The sequence below is a fragment of the Phyllostomus discolor genome, chromosome 12 (assembly GCF_004126475.2).
Source record: "Phyllostomus discolor isolate MPI-MPIP mPhyDis1 chromosome 12, mPhyDis1.pri.v3, whole genome shotgun sequence".
Lineage (NCBI taxonomy): Eukaryota > Metazoa > Chordata > Mammalia > Chiroptera > Phyllostomidae > Phyllostomus > Phyllostomus discolor.
Window position 1 is genome coordinate 53,684,161 of NC_040914.2, and position 21,493 is coordinate 53,705,653.

At 62.7% G+C, this 21,493-nt stretch overlaps 2 protein-coding genes across 3 annotated transcripts; one reads left to right on the forward strand and one right to left on the reverse strand.

Moving 5' to 3' along the window:
* Positions 1-987: 987 nt before the first annotated feature.
* POLR2C (RNA polymerase II subunit C) lies at positions 988-7,728 on the forward strand. The gene is made up of 9 exons (XM_028501836.2): positions 988-1,142; positions 1,312-1,361; positions 3,249-3,317; positions 3,435-3,487; positions 4,691-4,819; positions 5,224-5,275; positions 5,498-5,666; positions 5,804-5,878; positions 6,407-7,728. The coding sequence occupies exons 1-9, from the start codon at positions 1,057-1,059 to the stop codon at positions 6,549-6,551; spliced, it is 828 nt and encodes a 275-aa protein (XP_028357637.1). The 5' UTR covers positions 988-1,056; the 3' UTR covers positions 6,552-7,728.
* On the reverse strand, positions 7,598-20,409 carry DOK4 (docking protein 4). Of its 2 annotated transcripts, none has more exons than XM_036011882.1 (8): positions 20,198-20,409; positions 14,785-15,043; positions 10,899-11,006; positions 10,641-10,755; positions 10,263-10,382; positions 9,981-10,170; positions 9,136-9,274; positions 7,598-8,956 (listed from the first exon to the last, which is right to left on the reverse strand). In XM_036011882.1, exons 2-8 carry the CDS (start codon positions 14,848-14,850, stop codon positions 8,600-8,602), a joined length of 1,095 nt encoding a protein of 364 aa, XP_035867775.1. In that variant the 5' UTR covers positions 14,851-15,043; positions 20,198-20,409; the 3' UTR covers positions 7,598-8,599. The 2 variants fall into 2 exon arrangements, with proteins under 2 accessions (XP_035867775.1, XP_028357636.1); XM_028501835.2 differs by lacking the exon at positions 20,198-20,409 and having other exon boundaries at positions 7,598-8,718; positions 8,833-8,956; positions 14,785-15,155.
* Positions 20,410-21,493: the final 1,084 nt, after the last annotated feature.

Genomic DNA, 21,493 nt, shown 5'->3' on the forward strand with positions numbered 1-21,493 from the left:
TCCCTTCTGTATCCTTCCCAGCATCCTGTTCTCTCTCAATGGCCTTCCTCCCTCTCTCAGATGTCATTCCTTGCTAAGGTAAACTCCTCTTCATCTCTTCTTATTACTCTTCTTTGGCCCACGGAGTCTAGCCCCTCCCCTCCGAGTTCTAATGTAGGGCCTCTTTTCTCCATGGGAGCAGCTGCCACCCACCTTTCTGAGGCCCATTGAACCCTCTCCGTGCTGCTGAGGGGACTCTGGTAATTCATTTATTGCCCGTTCACCCAGTGAGATGCACACTGGCAGGCACTGGGGATGTAGAACTGAAGAGCCACTCCCCCTCCCACCCACTGCAGCTGCACAGTTGCTGCAGGCTGGAAAATACATGACCCAGGCTCGAGGGTGGGAGGGAAAGGGCACATACCTACCGTTCGAGTATACTTTTGTTTTCCTATAAATGTACAAATTTCATTCTTTTTAAAAAACATCATAGTGTTCTTATGTTGGTATATTTCACCCAGGTCTCTTGATGGACAATTTTTATTTTTTAAATTATTATTTATTGATTTTTAGAGGGACGGGAGAAACATCGATTCATTGATCCACCTATTTATGCATTCGTTGGTTCCTTCCTGCATGTGCCCTGACTGAGGTTGGAAACCTCATCCTTGACGTGTTACTTGGATGACACTGGGACCAACGGAGCTACCTGGCCAGGGCACTTTTGGTTATTTTTTGATATTACAAAGTGTTGCAGTGATCTTCCCTGTAAATGTATCCGCTCACAACTTAATTAAGTATTTCTGCAATATGAATTCGTGGGAATGCTATTGCTGAGTCAAGTGTGTGTGCATATTTTTCAAAATCATCATCCAATGCTTGAACCGGGTGCATTTAAATCAGGCGGCGGGTGGAAACGGCGGGCCCGGAGCAGTCCCGGCCTCCGAGCAGCAGGTGGCGCTGTGGGGCGCGCCTTCGAGGAGGAGGCCGGGACCAAGCTGACCGACTTCCGGTAACTTCTGGTGCCGCGGTGCGCAGCGGGGCAGACGCCAGAGTCCGGCCGGGAGGCGGGTCGCCATGCCCTACGCCAACCAGCCCACCGTCCGAATCACGGAGCTTACCGACGAGAATGTCAAATTCATCATCGAGAATACGGACCTAGCGTAAGGCTGCTGAAGGAAGCGGCTGGTGGCTCGAGCCCCGGGGGCCGGGGCGGGGGGATGGGGTCGTGTCTGCTGGGCCCCGTGTCGCTTTCACTCAGGGAACCGGGAGGCGCGGGATCGGCACGTCGAGGCTGCGGGGCCCTCACGCCGTTCGATTTTCATCCCCCAGGGTGGCCAATTCTATTCGGAGAGTCTTCATCGCTGAGGTGCCCATAATAGGTAAGCGATCCCCGCCTTCTCGTTGCCAGGCTACCAGTACCTTCCTAGACTCACCCCCGCCCCCCGACCACACTCACCTGGCGCTTCTGCCTCCAGCCTTTGGTTTGGGCGAGGGGTGAGGGCGCAGAGAAGACACCAGGGCCGCTTCTGGCCACCGCCCTGGCTCCCACGGGCCACCCAGGCCCGCTCTTACGGTTGCATTGGTGAAGAGCGCGGGTGCGGGAGTCTGCGAACTTGGGTTCCAGGCCTGCTTTTACTTCCTGTGTCTGTGAAACTTGGGCAAGCTTTTGAACTGTGGGCTGTAGTTTCCTCTGGAACCTCGGGACACCGGTAGTACTCACGAGGGTGATAAGAAGGATTACCGGAGGTCCTCGCCTTTAAGTGCTTGGCGTCTAGGGAGTGTTCAGGCCCTGCAGATGTCTTTTTATGAGTCTGTTTCTTCGAGTGCACTTACGGAGCATTTTCAGAGCCAGGCAGTGGCCGGGCACTGGGAATGCAGAGCTGCGCAGCATAGGGTTCTCACCCCCTGGAGCCCACAGTGGAGCTGCAGGTCAGAGGTGCGTCCACAGGCAACGCTGGTGCAAAGTAGTCCTGGACCAGCCGTGCCGGAGAGGCAGAGCCCAGGTGCTGCTGGTGCTTAGAGGAGGGGGGGTCTGGTCCCGCTCTGGTTCCGGCCACACTGTGCCAGGTGTTTTAAACATTTACAAACATTCTGCAGGTGTTTTCTGAGGGTCGGCCTGGAGGGGCTGGGTCAGGAAAAAGAAACGTCAGAGCTGCTGCATGGCACACGAACTCCAGGGGAACTAAGCAGGCCAGTGGTCTGTGCACGGGAGGTCTAGCCACCTCGTCCCCCGCGTCACTGCAGCTCAGAGCCTGGCCTGCTGGACCTCCCTCGGCCTAACCGCTCCATGCCTCTGGGCCTCTGCTTCATCAAAAGTACAGTGAGGGAGTTGCACTTCACCGTGCAGCCCTAACATTCCAAATCGAAATGTCACCTTGCCCACAAATTCAGTTCTGCAAATAATTGAGAGCCTGCTATGCTCCAGGCCACAGCTGGGGATGCGAAAGTTAAAACACCTGAAGACCCTGCCCCAGGAGCTTTCAGAGCTTGAGGGAGAGACAAAATGCACACAAATGTAACACAAGGCGCAGTGTGGCAAGTGTCTTAAGAGAAGTCTGGGCAGGTTTTGTAGGGAGGAGCTGTGCCCGTGTCATGGATGCTCAGAGGGTTGTAGCCTGTGCCGGGGGGCGCAAGGGAATGCCAGGGCGGGTGGCAGGGGCGGAGAGACGCAGAGACAGAAAAGGTTGGCTCTCGGTCCTTATTTGATGTGGGTTGGGGAGGCAGTAGGAGGCATGGGGCAAAGCAGGCTGGGGCCTGGCTCTGTCTGGTCCTTCTCTGGCCTGTCCCTAGCGTCCACACCCCTTATTTGGCAGGTGGGCTCCAATGCCATTTGTTTACATGAAGATGTGAACAAATGAGTGAGTGAGTGAGTATGTGATTAAGTCAGGTGTATGGGAGCGTTCAGTCCTTCCCCTCCTAATAGCTCACTGCCGGAAGGGATTGGATTTTATACGTAGTACGCCTTGCCTGTTAAAGGTGTGCCATAAACGTTGATTGATTGAGTGACGATAGAGTTAAATAAGGCGCTGTTTTCGTCTGTACAGGGAACCCCCAGCATGAAACCCTCCTGGGGGTGGGGGTGTAGTTCTCGCTCAAACGCAGGTTCCTGGACCCCAGCCTAGAGCTGTGCGAGTCCGAGGCAGGCAGCCTGGCCAGGCCCCCAGGGCCAGGAACCTCGGGTGGCTCCCGACCCTGGAGAGCCACTGCTCCCAGTCTTCCGGTGAACCCGGTGGCTCAGCTGCATGTCTGCTTCCTTCGCTCTTTAGCCATCGACTGGGTTCAGATCGATGCCAACTCCTCAGTGCTTCACGACGAGTTCATCGCTCACAGGCTTGGTGAGTGCCGGGTTTGGGAAGGCGAAAGGGTCAGAGAGCAACCCTCCTCACTCCCAAGGGGACTTCCAGGTTGGCCTGGCCGCTGGGCCTTCTTCAGAGTGCTTTTCTGTCTTCCAGGATTAATCCCCCTCACCAGCGATGACATCGTGGACAAGCTGCAGTACTCCCGGGTAGGCTGGGCGGCCGGGTGGGCTGTGGGGCGGGGGAGGCGGGGCTTTCAGTTTTCAGGGGAGTTCTCCTGCTCCCCTGCTTCCAGCCCTTAGGGAGACAGTATGGAGATAGTGTCCAGGCCCGGGGCCCGCACTGTCCTCGGTTCTGAGGGGCCTCTGAGCGGTCAGTCTCACGGGCATCAGGGAGTCAGGTCAGCCCATGCACTGCCCGTTCACGCCAGCCAGGAGCTGCCCGTCCTCAGAGCCTGGTCTGTTCGGGCTCTGCTTCCCAGAGCGTCTCTTCCTGGTGGCGGGGGCCTGGGACGCTGCAGGGAGTCCCCGGAAGGTTGGGGGCGGGGAGGACAGGACAGGGGTGAGACCTGTCCCTGGACCAGCGCCGAGGGACTGGGGTGCTGGCCCCTGCCGGGTTTGTGGCCCACCCCACAGGCGCACCAGGTGCCTTTCCCTCACCGGTGTGAAGGGAGAGCAGTTTGCTTGACTGCATTGTGGCAGCTCCTTCCTGGGGACTGGGGTGTTTTAAGAGCGGCAAACTGGGGGCGACTGCTGAAGCTGAGGGATGGTCTCACACATTTCTTGGTTTTTGTGAATTTGTGCAGTTTTTCATAATAGAAATTTTTTTAAGTTTATTTATTTTTAGACAGAGGGGAAGGGAGGGGGTGGAGAGAAACATCAATGTGTGGTTGCCTCTCACCTGCCCCCTACTGGGGAACCCGGCCCACAACCCAGGCATGTGCCCTGACTGGGAATCAAACCAGCGACGCTTTGGTTCATAGGCCTGCTCCCAATCCACTGAGCCACACCAGCCAGGGCCTAGAATTTTTTTTTTTTTTTTTTAAAGAAAAAGTCAGTAGCTTAGAACTTGAACAGTACTTTTTTTACAGTTCCCTTTATTTTGTCTTAAGTGGTGATTACATTCCTGAGCCCGTCCAGTTAGCCCTCGGGAGGCTGAGCTGAGCATCACGGTGGTGCTGTGGGGAGGAGCGCTCCCAGGGCCAGGCCGAGACGCGTGTGGAGGGAAGCGTGGGTGTCGGCACGCCCACGCTGTCCCTAGACTGCGAAGTGCCTGCCTCTGAGGAGGCTGCCAGGGCGACACAGCTCCCGAGAGCCCAGAGGCCGGCCGGCCCTTGCACACGCGGGAGGAGCGGGGAGCTCGGAGCCCGCCGGCTCCCCACAGACTCGCTGCTGCTTGTCTCCCGGCCGCAGGACTGCACGTGTGAGGAGTTCTGCCCCGAGTGCTCGGTGGAGTTCACTCTCGACGTGCGGTGCAACGAAGACCAGACTCGTCACGTCACGTCCCGAGACCTCATCTCCAACAGCCCCCGGGTCATCCCGGTCAGTGTCTACGGACAGCTTCCCTGCCTGCAAGTGGGCCGGACGGGGTGGACTCTTACAGGACACCGCCTTTCCCCGGCTGCCCTCTGGGGCCCCGCAGTGCCGGTTCTGCGCCCTGCGGGCCAGGGCGGACGCCCTGCTGGTTCCCCGTGCCCCCCCTCCCCCGGGACCCTTGTGAGAGGCCGCGGCCCTGTTTGGGCCGAGCAGGCGGCCGCAGAGCCGAGAAGCAGGGGTGGGAGAGTCACCGGCACAGACCGGGTCCTAGTAGGCACTTCTGCCACCTCGTTCCCGGGCACCGTGTTCCCGGTTTGGCAGGTTGTGACTGGAAGTCCTGGAAAGTCGTTTCCGGAAGTGGTGCCTGGGCGATGGACAGCTAATAAATGTCTGTGTTTGGGCCCCTCCAGGTGACATCCCGGAACCGAGACAACGACCCCAACGATTACGTGGAGCAGGATGGTGAGGGGCTGGAGCGCGTGTGTGGGGTCTGCCCGAGCCGCCGCTTTGCCAGCCAGCGGGGAGGCGGCGACCTGACCAGGCTCTCGTGCTGCCCGGTCCCCTCCTCCGTTGGCCTCCGGTCTGCTTTCCCGGGTGTCTGGGGCCTTCTGGTAGCACTCCGGGTCAGAGCTGGGGGGGCCGAGCCTCTCCTGACTGGTGAGTGACCCCTACCTCCCCCCACAGACATCCTCATCGTCAAGCTGCGGAAGGGCCAGGAGCTGAGGCTGCGCGCCTACGCCAAAAAGGGCTTTGGCAAGGAGCACGCAAAGTGGAACCCGACCGCAGGGGTGGCTTTCGAATATGACCCCGACAATGCCCTGAGGCACACGGTGTACCCCAAGCCAGAGGAATGGTGGGTCCCGGCTGGAGTATGGTGGAGGCAGGCAGCTGGGGTGGGTGGGGTGGGTAGTGGGTGGGCATCCTCGCTGTGGGCACAGGGACTCTGGAAGCAGCAGTAGCGACCCTGTGCTGCCCTGTGCTTGACCCCAGGCCAAAGAGCGAGTACTCGGAGCTGGATGAGGATGAGTCACAGGCGCCCTATGACCCCAACGGCAAGCCCGAGAGGTAGGAGACCGCCTGGCTCGGGAAGGGGAAGTGTGCGAGAGAGCGTGCCGCCTGGGTGCAGGCTCTGGGTTGGGGAGACACTTTCCCCGCGCCCCCGCTCCCGTGGGCTGAGCGGGGCTGAGGACCACCGACCTCACTGTGTGCACACCCCCCTTCAGTCACCGTGGGGAAGGGGGCCTCCAGGTATCCAAGCCCTCCGCATTCTGGGTTTCAGCCTCCCAAGAAGGGGGGTGGACCTGGGGCCAGGCACTGACTCGTCTGCTACTGCTGGCCACGGACATGCCGGCCCCTGCGGCCCTGCCTGTGTGTGTTCCCCTTTCTCAGTGTGGGATGCAGCCGCACAGAAGTGTTGGGGGGTTTCACTGACTGGACTGACCGGGGGGCTGGTTTTGAGATGGTAGTAGCGTCGGAGGGACGTCACCCCGGGGCGGGGGGAGGTCCGGTGGGAGGGAGTCAGACGCCGCACGGAGGGGCGGGGCGGGGCGGCCTGCCCCTTGGGGAGGCTTCTCACCGGCCCTCGCCCCTCAGGTTTTACTACAACGTGGAGTCCTGCGGCTCCCTGCGCCCTGAAACCATCGTGCTCTCCGCCCTCTCTGGACTGAAGAAGAAGCTGAGTGACTTACAGACCCAGCTGAGCCACGAGATCCAGAGTGACGTCCTAACCATAAACTAGCTGCGGCTCGCCTGCTCCGGCGCGGAGGGATCCGGGCTGCGTCGCAGGTCTGTCCCTAGATGCCTCGCTTCCAGGTCTGGGCAGCGGTCACTTACCCTCCTTGGCAGCCATCGGTACCCGCCAGAGAGGCCGCGGTGGGGAAGGCAGGCCCGTCCCAGCCTTGCTTGGTCACAGAGAGACCGCCAGGGTGACGCTGGTATCCGGGGCAGGGCAGTCTTTTCTCGGACACTCAGCATCCCTGGCCCCCCGCCTGCTGATTGCCCGCCCTCTCCCCGGAACCCAGACCCCCTCCCCCGTTGCTGAACCGGCCTGTAGGGGTCGCACTGCTTCCCTGTTGAAAACAACTGAGCTGGACCCTCCTCTGGTCATTTCAGGTTTGGTTTTTGTCCAAAAGTTGGCATTTTCAGTCGTACCTTAGGTTTCTGGTGTTAGGGGTGAGTGCGCGAACTCTCATTCAGGCTGCCTGCAAACCCAGGGCCCTCCTGCTGATACGTCACTCAGGTTCCCGAGTGTCCTAACTTGAGAACAGTGTTAGACCCTGGTTGGCCCCCCCCCCCAATAAACCCTGTATTTCACTCTCTGCCCCTGAGTTAGGACTTCACTGCCAGCGGTCCGTTTAGTTTGGGGTGGACGGGAGGGGAGTGCAAGGACCTGTGTCCTGTAGGGAGGAGCGCACCAAGGCGGTCAATTAGGCAGTCTGGGGGGAGGGGTCTGGAGATGACGGCAATACAGTCCAGAAAGGAAGTGATATTTATTAACAGTAGAGTTTTTATTTTTGGCAATAAAGAGCACAACATAATCTCCTTCATGCGTCATCGTGCCACTAGCTGAGCCAGCCAGCTCTGCCTGCCTCCCCGAGGCCTTGGTCCAGGCTGTGGTCGGGCTGGATGTTCCTCTCGACCGTCCTCCCCCGGGGCAGCCTCAGGGTGGGCGGAGCTGGCCGCGGCCCCTCCCCGGCTCCAGGGCTCTGCTGCGGGAGCCAGTGCTTCCTCGTCCTCCTGCCACAACTCGGGTAGTGGTTATTTACATCAAGGTAACAAGGTCTGTTCCCACAAATCAGAACCCTAAAGTATTTATTAAAAAAAAAAACAAACCATACACGCAACCGTAGGTTCGGTGTGGATAGAAAGATAGCCCTTCTGCCCAGCAGTCAATAAATACCAGCACTAGAAAATCAGTTGCTTTAATTGCATTTCAGCAGGGAGCCTCAGCACCATGTGGGGAGGGGGGCGAGGAAGGGCTGGTTTCTGAGTGCTTTCTGGCCAGAGGGCGGCCAGATGCGGGGCGGGGCGCCTGTGCGGGGGGCTCTGCCCGCCTCAGGTCAGTGAGGGGGGGCAGCAGGGGAGCTCCCCACAGCAGGCCTGCGGCCTTCCCTCCTGGCCTGGCCTGGGGGCAGGGCAGAGCTGGGGGCCAGCCCCCTCCCCTGGCTGAGGTCTCGGCACTCACCCCCACAGGGCAAGCTTCTCGGCCTCCAAAACAGGAAGGGGCCTGGGCAGACATCTTTAAAACCAGTCTTTCACCTGAGGTGTCAACCAGATGCCATCAAGTGGCACCTCCTCGGGCCACTCCGGCCCCGGAGGACCCAAGAAGCTGCCTGCCACCTTAGCCCTTGGGCGGCCTGGGCAAAGCCGGCCCAGAGTTCCGACCACCTTCCTCCGGCCCGGGCAGTTCACGCGAGTCCTGGCAGCGGGAGGGCTGTGCCACCGAGGACATTCAAACCAGCCTCGACTGGCCTGGTCATGGGATTAAAAACTGTGGGTGGCAGGGAGGGACGGGGGAATCTCATTAATATAGAATATGTCATAAGCCATATATATTAAAATCATTAACAGTATATAGTCCCATGGTAGCTCCAGCCCCTCACATGCTCAGGTGGTGTGGCCAGCCCTTGGCCTTGGTCCGGCCTCACCCACGGGGGCAAGGAAGGGACAGCGGGCTCCCCTTCTCTAGGCTCTTGGCCAGCAGCCCCTGAGGCTGCCCTCAGCACGCTGCGCTCGGCCCTGCAGCTGGGCAGCCTCAGTCATTGTCCGTGCACACCAGCCCTCCTGTCACTGGGCCGGCGTCTTGGCCTCGCTGCCGTCCCCCTGGCTGGGCTTTGGCTTTAGCAGGATGAATCTGTTGAGGAGGTCCGTTTCTGAGCTGGCCTGGGCTGCCCCACATGCCTCACCTGTGGACACACGGGCAGCCTCGGGACTCCAGTCCAGGGGGAAGGACCCCTGCCCAGAAGGCCCCGTTTCCCACAGCGGCGCGGCAGGTGGCTGCGGGCACTGCAGGGACTCACCAGTGTAGCTGGAGGCCTCGGCGATGTTCTGGGAGCCGGTGATGTGGTGCCAGTAGGCGCTGCGGGGCAGCATGGTAGTGGGCGTGCAGGGGTAGGAGTAATGTTCCGTGCCCTTGTTCAGCAGCTGTGGGCCAGAGGAGGGTCCCTCCCATCAGCCCTGGGGGCGTGGCTTACCCGGGGCAGCCCATCCCCAGACCCCTTCTGCCGCCTCTACCTGTGCACACTGCACCTGGCGTGCTGCAGGCACTCTGCCCGCCCATCAGCCTCCCCTGGACCCCGGGCCCAAGACGCCCACTGCCTCACCCTCACGTTCTTCTCCATTTCCAGCAGGACCCGCTTGTGCTGCTCGGCGATGGCCAGGGTGGCACTGTGGACCCTCTGGTAAATCTGCTCCCCCTCCTGCGTCTGGAAGGTGTAGAGCCCTTCGCCAGCATCGCACATCCTGGGGACACAAGTAGCGAGGTGGTGGGCACTCCACCCCACACGTGCACGCACCTGATGGGACTGTCCTGTACCCCGGGCCCCCTGGGGAGCCGGCAGGGCTGCCGCCTGGGGTCTGACCACACGCAGTGTGAGCAGACTGGCAGCATTTTCCCTGGGCCAGGGGGCGATCCACAGGAACTGGGCCATTCAGTTCTCTCCCCACCCTCTCCGGTCCCTGCACTGTTAGTTTCCTCATTAGTCGGGGTATCTCAGACCACGTGACAGTGAGGAAACGGGCATGCAGAAGGTGTAAGTCACCTCACCGAGGTCACAGGGAGGATCACCCAGAACTCGGGTCTAGGCCAGCTGGCTCCTGAGCTCACACTGCAGGTACCTACCCCTCCCCACGACCCCGTGCGGTTAGGTGCTTTTCTCATCCCCTCTGTGACAGATGAGAACAGGCCCTGGCTGGCCCACGGCCCCAGAGCCAGTCCGTGCCAGGGCCTGCATGCGATGTGAGGCCAAGCATCTGATCGCAGTAAGCCCCTCCCCGCCCTGCCTGCCGTCAGCCTCCATTTCCTCATCTGGAAAGTGGGAACACTGTTCCCTTTCGGGTTGCTACGCTGATGGATGCCTTAAGCCTCAGCACAGTGCCTGGCGCAGGTGAGTGGCAGCCACCGTCATAGCTGTGTTGGGGTAGGGGTGGGGGGGCAGGAGGGTCCTACCGGCCTGCCTCAAAGGTGAAGCGTGTGGCGTCCCTGCCGTAGCGGCGCAGTGAGCAGAGGGGCCACGAGACGAGCTTCACGCGGGGGTTGTGTATGTCCCAGAGGTAGATGTTCTCGTGGGTGATCTGCAGCTTGCACTCGCCGTACACGTCCAGGTTGGGGCAGGGCAACAGGAAGACGTTGAAGCGATCTGCAGGGGGTGAGGACGGAGGAGCCGGCCTGGAGCTTCCTGTGGGGAGGCCTCCGGCCCCCTCCCCTCCCTCTCCCAGTGCCAGGCCTCACCTGTCTGCTCGCACTGCACCCCCGGGGCCAGGAGGTCCGGCTCCCCCAGACTGATGTCGTTGAGCCTGGAGCCCAGGCACTCCACAGACAGGGTCTTGTACCACTCCTCCGCCTCCAGCTCTGGAGAGGACAGCACCTCGTCCTGTGCCAGCACAGGGCCCCCACAGCCCGCCGCCTCTATCTGCTAAGCCTGAGCTGTCCCACAACGCCAGGCAGGGAGGGCAGGGCCAGCGAATCCTACCTGTCGGCCCTGCCTCATCCTGCCGCCTGCCTGGTCACAGGCACCCCCAGCCATCTTCCCAGCCGGGCCTGCCCTGCTCTGCCTTCCCGCACTGGCCCATGGGCGCCGGGTGGAGGTCTGCAGCCCCCAGGGCTCACCTGAGTCGCAGGTGAAGGTACGGGCTGAGTCATCAGTAAATATGATGGCCACCGCCTGCCTCTTGGTCTCCTTGGGGAGCCGCGTGACACACTTCACGTTGCTGATCTCAGTCACCTGGGACAGCATCCACAAGGGACTCAGCCAGGTTGCACCTCCCTCTGCACCCCCCACAGCTCACCACCCCCAGAGGGCGCTCTTGGGCCCCAGGACTCCTCGCTGCTTACAGGTCAGGGGAGCTAGGGCCCAGGCCCCCTAACCTTAGGGCAGCCTCGGAGGCACACTGACTTCTCATCCGGGTACTTCTCCAGCCGCTGGGGCCCCTTGCTGGAGGATTTCCGGAACACCAGCCAGCACCGGCGGTAGATCTGTGGGGCAAGATGGCAAGGGGATCAGGCTTCCCTGGCCTGCCAGCCACCCAACAGGGCCCTGCAGTTACCCCTGCCTACCGCAGGGGGCAGCACCACGCAGCCTCGCCAGGAGGCCCCAGCCCAGGGGAAAACCTGGCAAACCCTGGGGGAGTTCTCCCCAAACTGTCACTTCTTGGCTGGCTCTGGGAGGCTGTTGTTCCACAGAGGGTGAGCTCCATTTACAGCGAGCTCAGCTCTGAGTGTACAGTTGACCCTTGAACTACACAGGTTTGAACCATGGGGTCCACTTATACAATACATGGTTGTTGTTTTTTTTTCAATAAATATACAGCCCACCTTCTGTATCCTGGGTTTCACAGAATTTTTTTCCCCCATCCTCACCCAAGGACTTGCTTATTGAATTTAGAGAGGAAGGGAGGGAGGGAGAGGAAGAGAAACGTCAATGTGAAAGAGAAACATGGATCAGAACCAGACCCACAACCAGGCATGTGCCCTGCCAGGGAATCGAACCGGCGACCTCTTGGTTGATGAGGATGATGCTGCAACCAACTGAGCCCCACTGGCCAGGGCTCCGCGGGGGTTTTTGTCTGTGGCTGAGCATCTGTGGATGTGGTGGGCCTGCTGCCTGCATTGTTCTTATGCCATTTTATGGAAGGGACTTGAGCACCAGCGCACTTGAGTATCTGCGGGGCCCTAGAACCAACCTCCTGCGGGTACCGAGGGACAACCGAGGAGTCAAGGCTTTCTACTTCGAGGGAAAGGGGGCTCAGCACCCCTAGCCCCCACGTCGCTCCACTGTGATGTGAGCAGCCAGCGCTGACCAGGGGCCCCATATGCGTCCTTTTTGGTATCAGGGCTCCACACAGGTGACCTCGGGTCACTCGAGGTCAGTTCTGTTCTGTCCACTTTATAGACAAGGAAGCTGAGGCACCAAGCGGTGACGTAACAGCTAGTAAACGGTTGAGCTAGTCTCCCAAACAGGCTGTCTGGACCCAGAGCCTCACCTCGGAGCCCCCTGCTCACGCAGTACCCCCCCAGGGCTCCAGCAGCACCAGCCGCACAGTGGGAGTGTCCTGGGGACAGGGGTCGGGACCCTTCTCCACCCCCGGCCCGCACAGCACCGCAGCCTGGGCCTTGGAGCCGGGCCCGGCTCCTGACTCCGGCGCTTCCCTCACCCTCCTGTCATTCTCCCACCACCCTGGGGTGCAGGAGGTGGGGGTGAGTTGCCTGTTCCATTTGGGACAGGCACCAAGAACCTGGGGTCACACCAGAGCACAGTGCCTTCCCTTGACAGGCTCCCTCCTTGTCCAGCCACTGCCAGTGACCCTGTGCCCAACACCACCCAAACCCGCTACCGCTCCTGGGACTCCTCCCAAGGGTCAAAGTGCCAGGGAGGGAGCAGATCATTCCCTAGGGCTCCAGGGGCAAACTGGTGGGTCAGACAACTTGAGGGGTGGCCCTGGCTCCCTGGCCAGGCTGCAGACTCTTCCTTCCATGCACGCCTACCCCCCCGTCTCCGGCTCTCACCCAGCCCTGAGCCTGGCTGGCATGCACCACCCCTCCCAGTGGGCACTCCAGGGCCCGCAGACCCCCACCCCGCAGAAATCTCTGATATTCCTCTCACTGGCAAACACCGGGGACACCAAGGGGTGGCCCAGAGCAGAGGTGGCAAGGGGGCTTCTGGGCCATAGCCCCACCCCCTCCCAACCCTGGTCTGCTCTGTAGGCACAGGTCCTGGGCAGTCAGAGTCCCAGGGTGCAGGGGGCCTGGAGGGCCTGGCTCAGCCCCTGGCCTATCGACCTAAACGGCAGCAGGCCTCAGCTCTCAGCCAGGAGCTCCTTTAAGGGCAAACACAGTGTTTTATTCTCAGACTCCTCACTCACATCCTGGGAGCCTCGTTAACAGAGCTCTGAATGACCAGATGACAGACCGTGAATGAATGGACGGATGGATGCGTGCCCCAGATATGCCCTGCCAGGTAGGGCTCCACGCTGCTGCGTCAGGGGCAAGAGGCCTGGGGGGCCCGAGCACCCGGGTTGCCTGGTTACAGGGATACACACACTCACAGAGCCCCAGGGAGCCCCTGCGTGGAGGGCCCTCCTTCTCCCCTTCTCACAGGTCTGGCTTTGATCGCTCCTTCAGAGACCTGCCGGGCTCTGCCTGGGAGGAAGGCCCTGGCAGGTTGGGGGTGGGCTCCTGATCCCTCCCGCCCCTCCCTCTCTGCCCTGTGGGTGAGACGTAATGGCTGTCCTGGCGGCGACCACAGTCCCTGGAACCAGGTCTGACTGGGGAAGCTGACTTCCCTGAGTTGCGGGGTGGGGGGAACCTCTTACTGGGCCTGGCCATGTGCCCGGCTCCCCACGCCCCTTCCCCTGGCGGTGCCCACCTTGGAGGTTCCCCGTCTGCCAGGACAGGCCTCAGACTGGGCCCAGGGGCTGACCCAGGTGGTTTGCCTTCCGGGTAAGCTTCGTCCTGGGCAGGGCCTCAGCCTAGCTGGCCCCTGGGGACCTGCCAGGTCGGAGCCCATGGGGATGAGGAGCCACATGAGGAGCTGGGTCCCCCACTTGGCCCCCCACCGCAGCTCAGCCTGTCTCTGCTCCCTCAGGGTAAAAGCAGAGTGGCTGATGGCCACCAGAGCCCAGTCTCCTGGGCTGGGGCCCAGGTCAGGACACAGATCCACACTCAGATAAGGCTGCAAACATGCCCACCCACATTGGGCCCTCAGGCAGGAGGGGCACCCCTCTCCAAGGCCACCACTGCTCCATCCACCCAGGCCAGGGAGCTGGTATGGAGCCCTGCTCCTCCCCCACCCCCCTCAGGCACAGCCAGCAAGCCTTGAGCAGTCTGATCCCACCCAGACCCCATCAAGGCCATGGGGGAGGGACGAGAGGAGGGACCAGGGACCCGGGTAAAACACAGAGACTTGGGCCGCCTCTGTCACCAGGGTTTCTTTCCTTCCTGCTGGGAGGGGACAGCCACCAGGTCCCTCAGTGGAGGTGGGGAGGGTTGGCAGAGGGACAGGGGCAGCCAACTCCTGGACAATTCTACCAAGATCGTTAAGCCGGTCCCCGGGGTCCCTGCTTATGCCTCGTGGGGGGTCTTCACCAGCAGGGGGTGGGAGAGGGTGCCCACCCAGGTGTGCCTGAGGCTTCATCATCTCCAAGCCCCAGCTCCAGGCCCAGCGCCCAGCGCAGGGGGGAGCGACTCGGAGCCAGGGCCCCAAGTTCTCATTCATAAACCACAGACACGTCGGCCGCTGCACCCCTCCCGCCAGCGCGCGCCCCCACAACCAGCCACTCTCCTTTCCAAACACTTCCTTCACGGGAACAGCGACACCCGAAGAGAAATAAATACCTGTACGCAGAACGCAATGGGAAGCGGGGGGTCGAGAAGGCACTTCAAAGAGAAGAGGCCAGGGGCGGGGGGGAGTAGGGGGAGAGACGCGGGGAGGAGCACAAGGAGGAGCAGAGGGGAAGCGAGAAGGGGTCTCCGCTCCGTGCTCCTGGCCCCTGCCGCTGCCCTGGTGACAACTTCAACAATAGCCAAGGAGCCTGGGCTGCCACCGCCGGCCCAGCCGCCGGAATGCCCGCCAGTCCTGCTGGGGCGGGGGCTGCAGCAAGCAGGGCCGGGCCCAGGCGCATGCCAGGCAGCCCGCCGGCCAGGGGCCCGGCGACCACAAATGCATGGCGGCGCCGGCCGCGCACCCCGACCCGCCAGGTTCCAGACCAAGTCCCCGGCGCCCGGCCCCCGGCAGGGCCCCGGGAGGGTGGCTCACCCCAAGCTTCCTGCTCTTCATCCTCACGTAGCCTTGCTTGACGATGTCGTTGAAATTGGTCGCCATGGTTTCCCCACCTTCTCTTGGGCTCAGGGCCTGGCCGAGGCGAGGCGGGGGACGCCCAGGTGGCCTCAGTTTCGGGCTCCTCAGATCACCTGTTCGAGATCCTCCTCCGGGGCTTCCGCACAGAGGCAGAGCCGGCCGCGGCTCACCTCGCCCGCCTCAGCATTGTTCTAGCTGCTCCTTCGCCCGGCGCCTGCTGGAAATGAAAATGACAGGGAGATGAGACAGTGACATCTTTCTCTTCCCTGGCTGTCTCGCTCTTTTTTCCTTCCTCTTCCCACACTCCTCCCTCCCCTCCTCCCCCTCCTCCCGCCCTTCTTCCTTCCCTTCCCTCCCCACCCCTGGACGCCAGAACCATTCAGGAAAACCGAGGTGGAGGCAGCCGCGAGGAAAATGGTCCAGCCCAGTCCCCTCCCTCACGGCTGGGGCTGGCTGGCGGTTAACCCCTTCCTGGGAGGATGGGCGCTGGCACCGAGGCGGAGGTAAGGGAAGAGGGAGAGGTGGCTCGGGAGCTGCTGTCCGGCCTGATCTCCTGCCTCAACTTTGGGGCAGACTTAGGGCACCTGGCCCCCTCCGTGTGCAGGAGCCCCTCGGAAGCCTCCCAGAGACGGAGGGGTCCCCAGGAGCTGGCACAGAGGTTAGGAACAGTTCCCTTTGTCAGTCTCGCCAGCCGCCGCCCCGCCCCCAGCCCCCAATCCCGCTACCCACCCCATCCTACGCCGGTTCTCTCCAGCCCCAGGCAGGAAGCTGAGAATGTCACCTCCAGCCCACTGGGGCCCTGCTCCAGGCTCCTGGAACTCTTTAGCAGCTCCTCTGGGTGTTGCTTCCTGGGTGGGAGGGCAGAGTCCAGCGGGGCGGGCCCCCAGATAAGACTGAGGAATGTGTGGGCTGGCCGGAGGTGGCCCCGTAGGAGCTGATGCCTCGCCCTGGCCCTGGTGCTGGCGAGGCGCTGGGCCGGGCCCTGCCTGCGGTGACCCCACGCCCCGAGGGCGGCAAGACTCGATTACAGGGAGAACTAGCAGTCACCTGGGCCTGGGGCAGAGGGCACAGCCAGACGGCGGGAGGGATGCCAAGGGGAAGTTAACGTGGGGTGGGAAGTGTGCGTGCCAACAAGGGCCGCCCACAGTCAGATAACGAAGACTCAGATCTGGTGGGGGGCAGGTCAGGGTCTCAGTGACGACCCAGTTCAGCACCCGTTTTACAGATAGAAAAATAAGGCTGCCCAGAAAGGCTCGGCAGCATGGCTAAGGTCCCACGGGTCACACAGACAGCCAGGGACAAATGAGAAGTTTCTGAGCAGGGGATGGACGCAGGCCTGGGGGTGGAATGTCGCACGGACACCTCTGGCTGCTTGCCACCACCTAAGCCCTTTCCTCTGTCCAGGCTTGGGACAGGGCTGTGCCAGCGGCAGGCCCCCCGTGTCCCCAGGTTCGCTGGGTGGGAGTGAGCAGCATCTCTGGGGTCAGCGGGCACCGGCGCTGCCAGAGCAGAGCCTGGGGCAGGCGCGCTGCCGGGTCTGCCAGCAGCTGGGCCCTCGTCAGTCTCCTGGAGGCCTGTCTGTGAGTCCCCGACAGGGAAACAGATGGGACTAGCCCGGTGGGCACACGCAGACGAGGGGGGCGAAGCCGGTCACACTCCCCTGCCCGACGGGTGCCCTGACAGCCTCTGCAGCAGCCCCTCAGCCGCCTCCCTGCCCCTTTACCCCCTCAATCCCAGCCTCCCGGGATCCAAGCCCCCCGCCCCATGGCACACCCAAGTGGCCTGCTTTCCTCCTGCAAAGTCCGGTCTGGGGCCCCCTCGCTGGCACTGGCCCCCCACAGCCCTGCCACACCTGGGCTCTGGCAGCCAGAGATGGGCTCGTTTTCCCAGCTCTCTCCGCCACCTGCCCCAGGGGCTGCCTTGCCCCGGAAGCAAGGCCCGACTCCACAAACTTCCCCTCAAGACGACAGCAGGCTGGCCCCTGACTCTGGGGCTACAGCACGGAAGGCCCCTTTCAGGACACACCTGCGAGAAGACCCCAGGATCCTGGGTCCATTCAAGGGGGGCCCTGGTTGGGGAACAGCCAGGAGTGTCAATCCAGTGGGCCAAGTAGTTTGGGTAAGCCACTTAGGATCTCCGTGCCTCAGTTTCCCCGTTAGTAAAAAAAAGGATAAATCCAAATGAGAAATGAGAAAATAAATCCACGAGGCACCTGCCTGCCCACTTTGGGACCAGGGCTCCCGCCTCGAAAACAAGGGCTGTTTTCACTTCGAGAGCTGCTGCCCAGCCGAAGGTGTGAAACTGCCACAACCCGGCCGTAACCCACCCGCCTCGCGCAGGCCTCCCTTCCCGGCTCCACCGGCTCCCTTTCCAGGAGCACCCCCACTGTGCCTGTCCATAGGTCCACCCCCGCCCCAGACCCCAGAATCAGCGCCACACAAACCAACCAGCAGAAAAGCAAACTTCCCTGGCCGGCCGAGGGCCTGCCAGCTCACTCGGGCCCTGTGTCCCAAACGCAGCTCCTTGTGAGGTTCACGGGAGCAAGCCCCTGCCTGCCACCTGAAACAGGGCAGCGAAGGGGACCAGCGAGGTAGGGAGGGAAGGGGAAGGGCCAACAAGGGAACCACAGACCTGACAGGCCATGGGATCAAGTGGGGCTGGTGGGGGGATGGGGGAGACCTGGAACCAACCCAGCCCCCAGAGGGACTGCCCTTGGGTTGAGCTAGAGAGGTGGCCCCAGGCGGAGCCACGCAGGCCCCGTGGGCACAGAGAAGAGCAGGGCTCGGCAGACCAGGAACCGAGCTGAGGCCGCCCCAGCCCTGCTGCTGTCATCGCTGGGGCCACATTCCCCATGGCTCCCGAGCCGCCGCCGCCAGCTCTGCCTCCTGCCAGCCTGCAGCAGGACAGACGGCCCCACCACTTCAAGAGGACCTGAGGTCTCGGTCCTGCGAGCTCAGCTCTGAGCACCCAGAGAAGCTAAGCAGGGTGACCGGCAGCCCCCTCCCCCTGCAGGGGCAACGAGGGACTCCGGTGTTTCCTCCCAGCCTGGCATCCTCACCGTGGAGGCAGTCGACCAGAGCCAGAGCCAGCCCTGGGCCGGGCCACCAAGGGCTCCTTCACACGCAGAGCAGGACTGAACTGCCCCTCTCCCCAGCCCCCAGGGCAGGGGCAGCAGGGAGGGGGGGTACTCCCTGGTGCCCGGCTGGGGGGAGGGGGGCGGGGCTCTCCTGCCCACCTGCCCCACAGGGCAGCGGCACTGAGCGCTCCCTCCCTGCACCTGGATTCTGCCCGGAGGCTTTGGCTCCAGAACAAACGCCACTCGCTGCTGTGGGCAACCAATGGCTGAGCAGGAGCAGCTGCCTGCCTGGCTGGGCCTCCCCACCCCCTGACAGATCGGATCTGATCTGGGCTTCAGGGACATCCCTACCTGGACGCCTGGCTCCCTGTCGTCTCCCTGTCTCTGCCCCACAGCGCAGATCCCGTGGGCAAGGCAGGATTCTCACTGGCACCAGGGACATGCCCCCACCCACCTGTGGTCTGGCCCCCTCTCCCCCAGTGTGACTGTTATGGGGGCCAGGAGGGGTCCCCCTTCCCCCTGTCCCCAACCCCCACCCGTGCAAATCCCTGCAACTGGGCAGAGAAAAACCGTGGAATGAGGGACAGCTGAACAGCTCCTGTCTCCTGGGCCCTGAAGTCAGGAAAGGCTGTGCCTCCATGCCACAGCCGCTCTGCTCGCTCCCACTCCCCACCCACCTGCTCAGGGCACCTGGCCACAACCACGCTGGCTTTTCCTCCTTCTCCGTGGGCCTGACTCTGTGCCACACAGGACCACTGTGGCTGTTCCCTGCCTACAGCACGGTTCCCTCAGAGGGTATCAGGGGTCCTTCTGCCGCTTCCTTCGGGTCTCAACGCAAAGGTCACCTCTTCAGAGGCTTTCCCTGACCACCCTGGCCCAAGGAGCCCTGCCATCAGCCTGAGCGACAAGCTCCGGTTTCATGGTCCTCGCCACACACGTCACTAGAGGATTTTCTTGTCCCCTCATCAGTCTGTTGGCTACTCGGCGGCTCGGTCTCCTAGAATGCCCCAGAAGGCAGGCTCCCGGGTGCTAGGCCTTGTCTGTCTAGGTAACCGCGCCATCCCAGTGCCTAGCGTGGCGCCTCATGCAGGGTGGGAGCTCGATATTTGGGGACTGAAAGCATAATTCTCTCCAGGATTTGTCCACATCCTTTCGCCCACTCACTGCCACCTGGCCGGACTGGGCTCCGCTCCCAGAGGTGCAGTTTCCAGAGGTGTGTGAGCAGGGCGGGCCCCACTCCCCGGACCCTGGGCGTTCCCAGTGCCGATCCACAGCCAGCACTGTTACTCCTGCAGGGCCCCAGGCCGGCAGTTTGGTTCAGAGCTGCCTGGGGTGGGGGCGGTGAGCAGTGCTGACGCTGTGTCCAGGCCTGCTGGGCGGCTTTCCCCACCCCTCCCTACCACCCCTTCTGCCACCTCCCCCAGGGTGGTTGGGTGAGGTCATGTCCAGCCCCACTGCCCTGCCCCAGAGGGAAGGGCTAGAAGTAGCCAACTTCCAGGCACAGAGACCCAAGCACCCGACCAGGAGGGGGCACAGCTCCTGGTTGGGGCCGCACAAGAGCCAGGACCCTCTGAAAAGAATCCACGCTAAACGAGCCCAGCCTGGGATCGCTGCCGCCGGCGCCCTGCTGGCCCCGCGCTGCGCTGCCTGACAGTCGGACCCTTACAGCCCAAACCCTCCCTGCAAGTGTCCCGGCAGCGGCCGCTTAGGACAGGCGGGCTGCACAGAGGTTCCGCTCCGCTCACATCGCCCAGGTGCCCAGACTCCATCCTGTCCCGTTGCAGTGGCGGAAGCATTGAACTGGAAGCGGGGCACCCTGGGGGAGGAGGTGGATGGCCCCGGGCTGGGGGAGAAAGGTTCAAGGGCAGCAGTTTAAGTTACAGGGTGGGGACCATTTGCAGGTGGGGGTGGGCAGTGGGGGCAGGTGGGGTAGAGAAAACAGTCTCTCGGGATTTGGTGGAACTGAGAGAGCAGGAGTGTGGGGACGGCGTGGGATGGGTTGTGCCCCTCGGTGACCGCAGGCCCAGGAGCAGGGAGCACAGGGCCCCGGGCTCCTCGGATGGATACATGTGGGGTGGGGCTGAGGCTCGGCCGCGACCCGGGCCCCTCCGCGGTGGGGGAGCTCAGGGGTTCTAAATTCTAGGGCCTGGGCTGGCTTTGGGGAGCAGCTCCCCCCGCCCCGCCCCCGCCTCCTGCCCCGGAGTAGGAAGCGCCCGCAGTTCTCAGGTTGGAGTTGCTGTAGGTCTCCGGGGCTTGGCCTATGGTCCCCTTTCCCGTCTCACGCCCCCTAGTTACCTGGGAGCTGCGGCCTGGGCTGGGGTCGTTTGCAAGACGGGCGGCGGGCCAGACTGCCGCACGCGTCACGGCGCCCGGCGGTGGCGGCGGGGCGGTGGCAGCGGCGCCGGGCTCCGGGTGGGGACGGCCAGGGAGGCGCGGCCGCCGGGCTCCAGCTTCTGCAGGGACTGGGGTGAGCTCCCCTGTCCCGCCCTCCGCACCCTGCCCCGCCCCTCCCTCCCGCCCGCCACCGAGCGCCCGGCCCCCGCCGTATTCCTCCGAGCCGCGGGGACCCGCACGCCACCCGCCTCACCTGGTGCGCCTCCTGGAGCCCTTCAGATCGCCCACCGTACCCCGCTCAGCCCCACCGCCCCTTTGTGGGCCCCAAATCCCAATCTCACATCTCTTCTCAGCCCTTGAAAACCGAACCCCACATCAGCTCCCAGCCCCCCGCAATCTCAACTCCCAGCTTCTTCAGGAATCACACCCACCCACTGCTGCCCTTCCCCCAGAACCCCCTGTGACCTCCTTAGGGATCCCCCCAACCCTCCCTCCGCCACACACACACACACACACACACACACACACACTAGGTAGCACATGAGCTCCTCCATCCCGGACACCAGACATCGTCTCCCTAGAAGTCTGCCAGCCTCTCCTTCCCCCCACCCCCCACCCCCGCTGCCCCGGGCCTCCCCACCCTCAGAACGCCCAGACCTCTGTCCCCCTGAGACTTTGCCCTCAAGTCCAAACCCCATTCTCCCCCACCACCCCCAGCACACACACTCACTTCGCTGCCTCTGAGGCCCCCGCAGGTGCTGGGTCACTGCCCTGCGGGGATCGCACCGCTCAGGCCTCCTCTGCTGTGCCAGGCCGGGAGAGGACAGCCTTCCCTGTCTGGCTTTCCCGCCTGCACCTTCGCACTCCGGTGGTTCCCACAGTGCGCTCCCTGGGCCGGCGGCATCAGCACCACCTTGACATTTGTTAGAATATCAAGGCAAACTCCCTGCCCCAGCCCAGACCTCTGAAATCCGACTCTGGGAGGAGCACCCAGAGGTCTATGTTTAAAAGCTCCCAGGTGTTTCTGACACCCACTCACCACTGTTTTAGACCGAATATGCGGAGCACAACCGTGGTGCAGGCGTCTCAGGGGACGGGCCTGATGGGGCAAGGGCCGGAGAATCTCAGCCCCCGGCCAGGGAGTCCAGCCCTGCACCGGCCCAGTCACTGGGCCTCGGCCATGCCTGGACTGGCTCAGGGAGCTTCTTCTTGGGCAGATCCTTCTCTTCCCCTGACGATTTCCTGGATGGTCCCGGG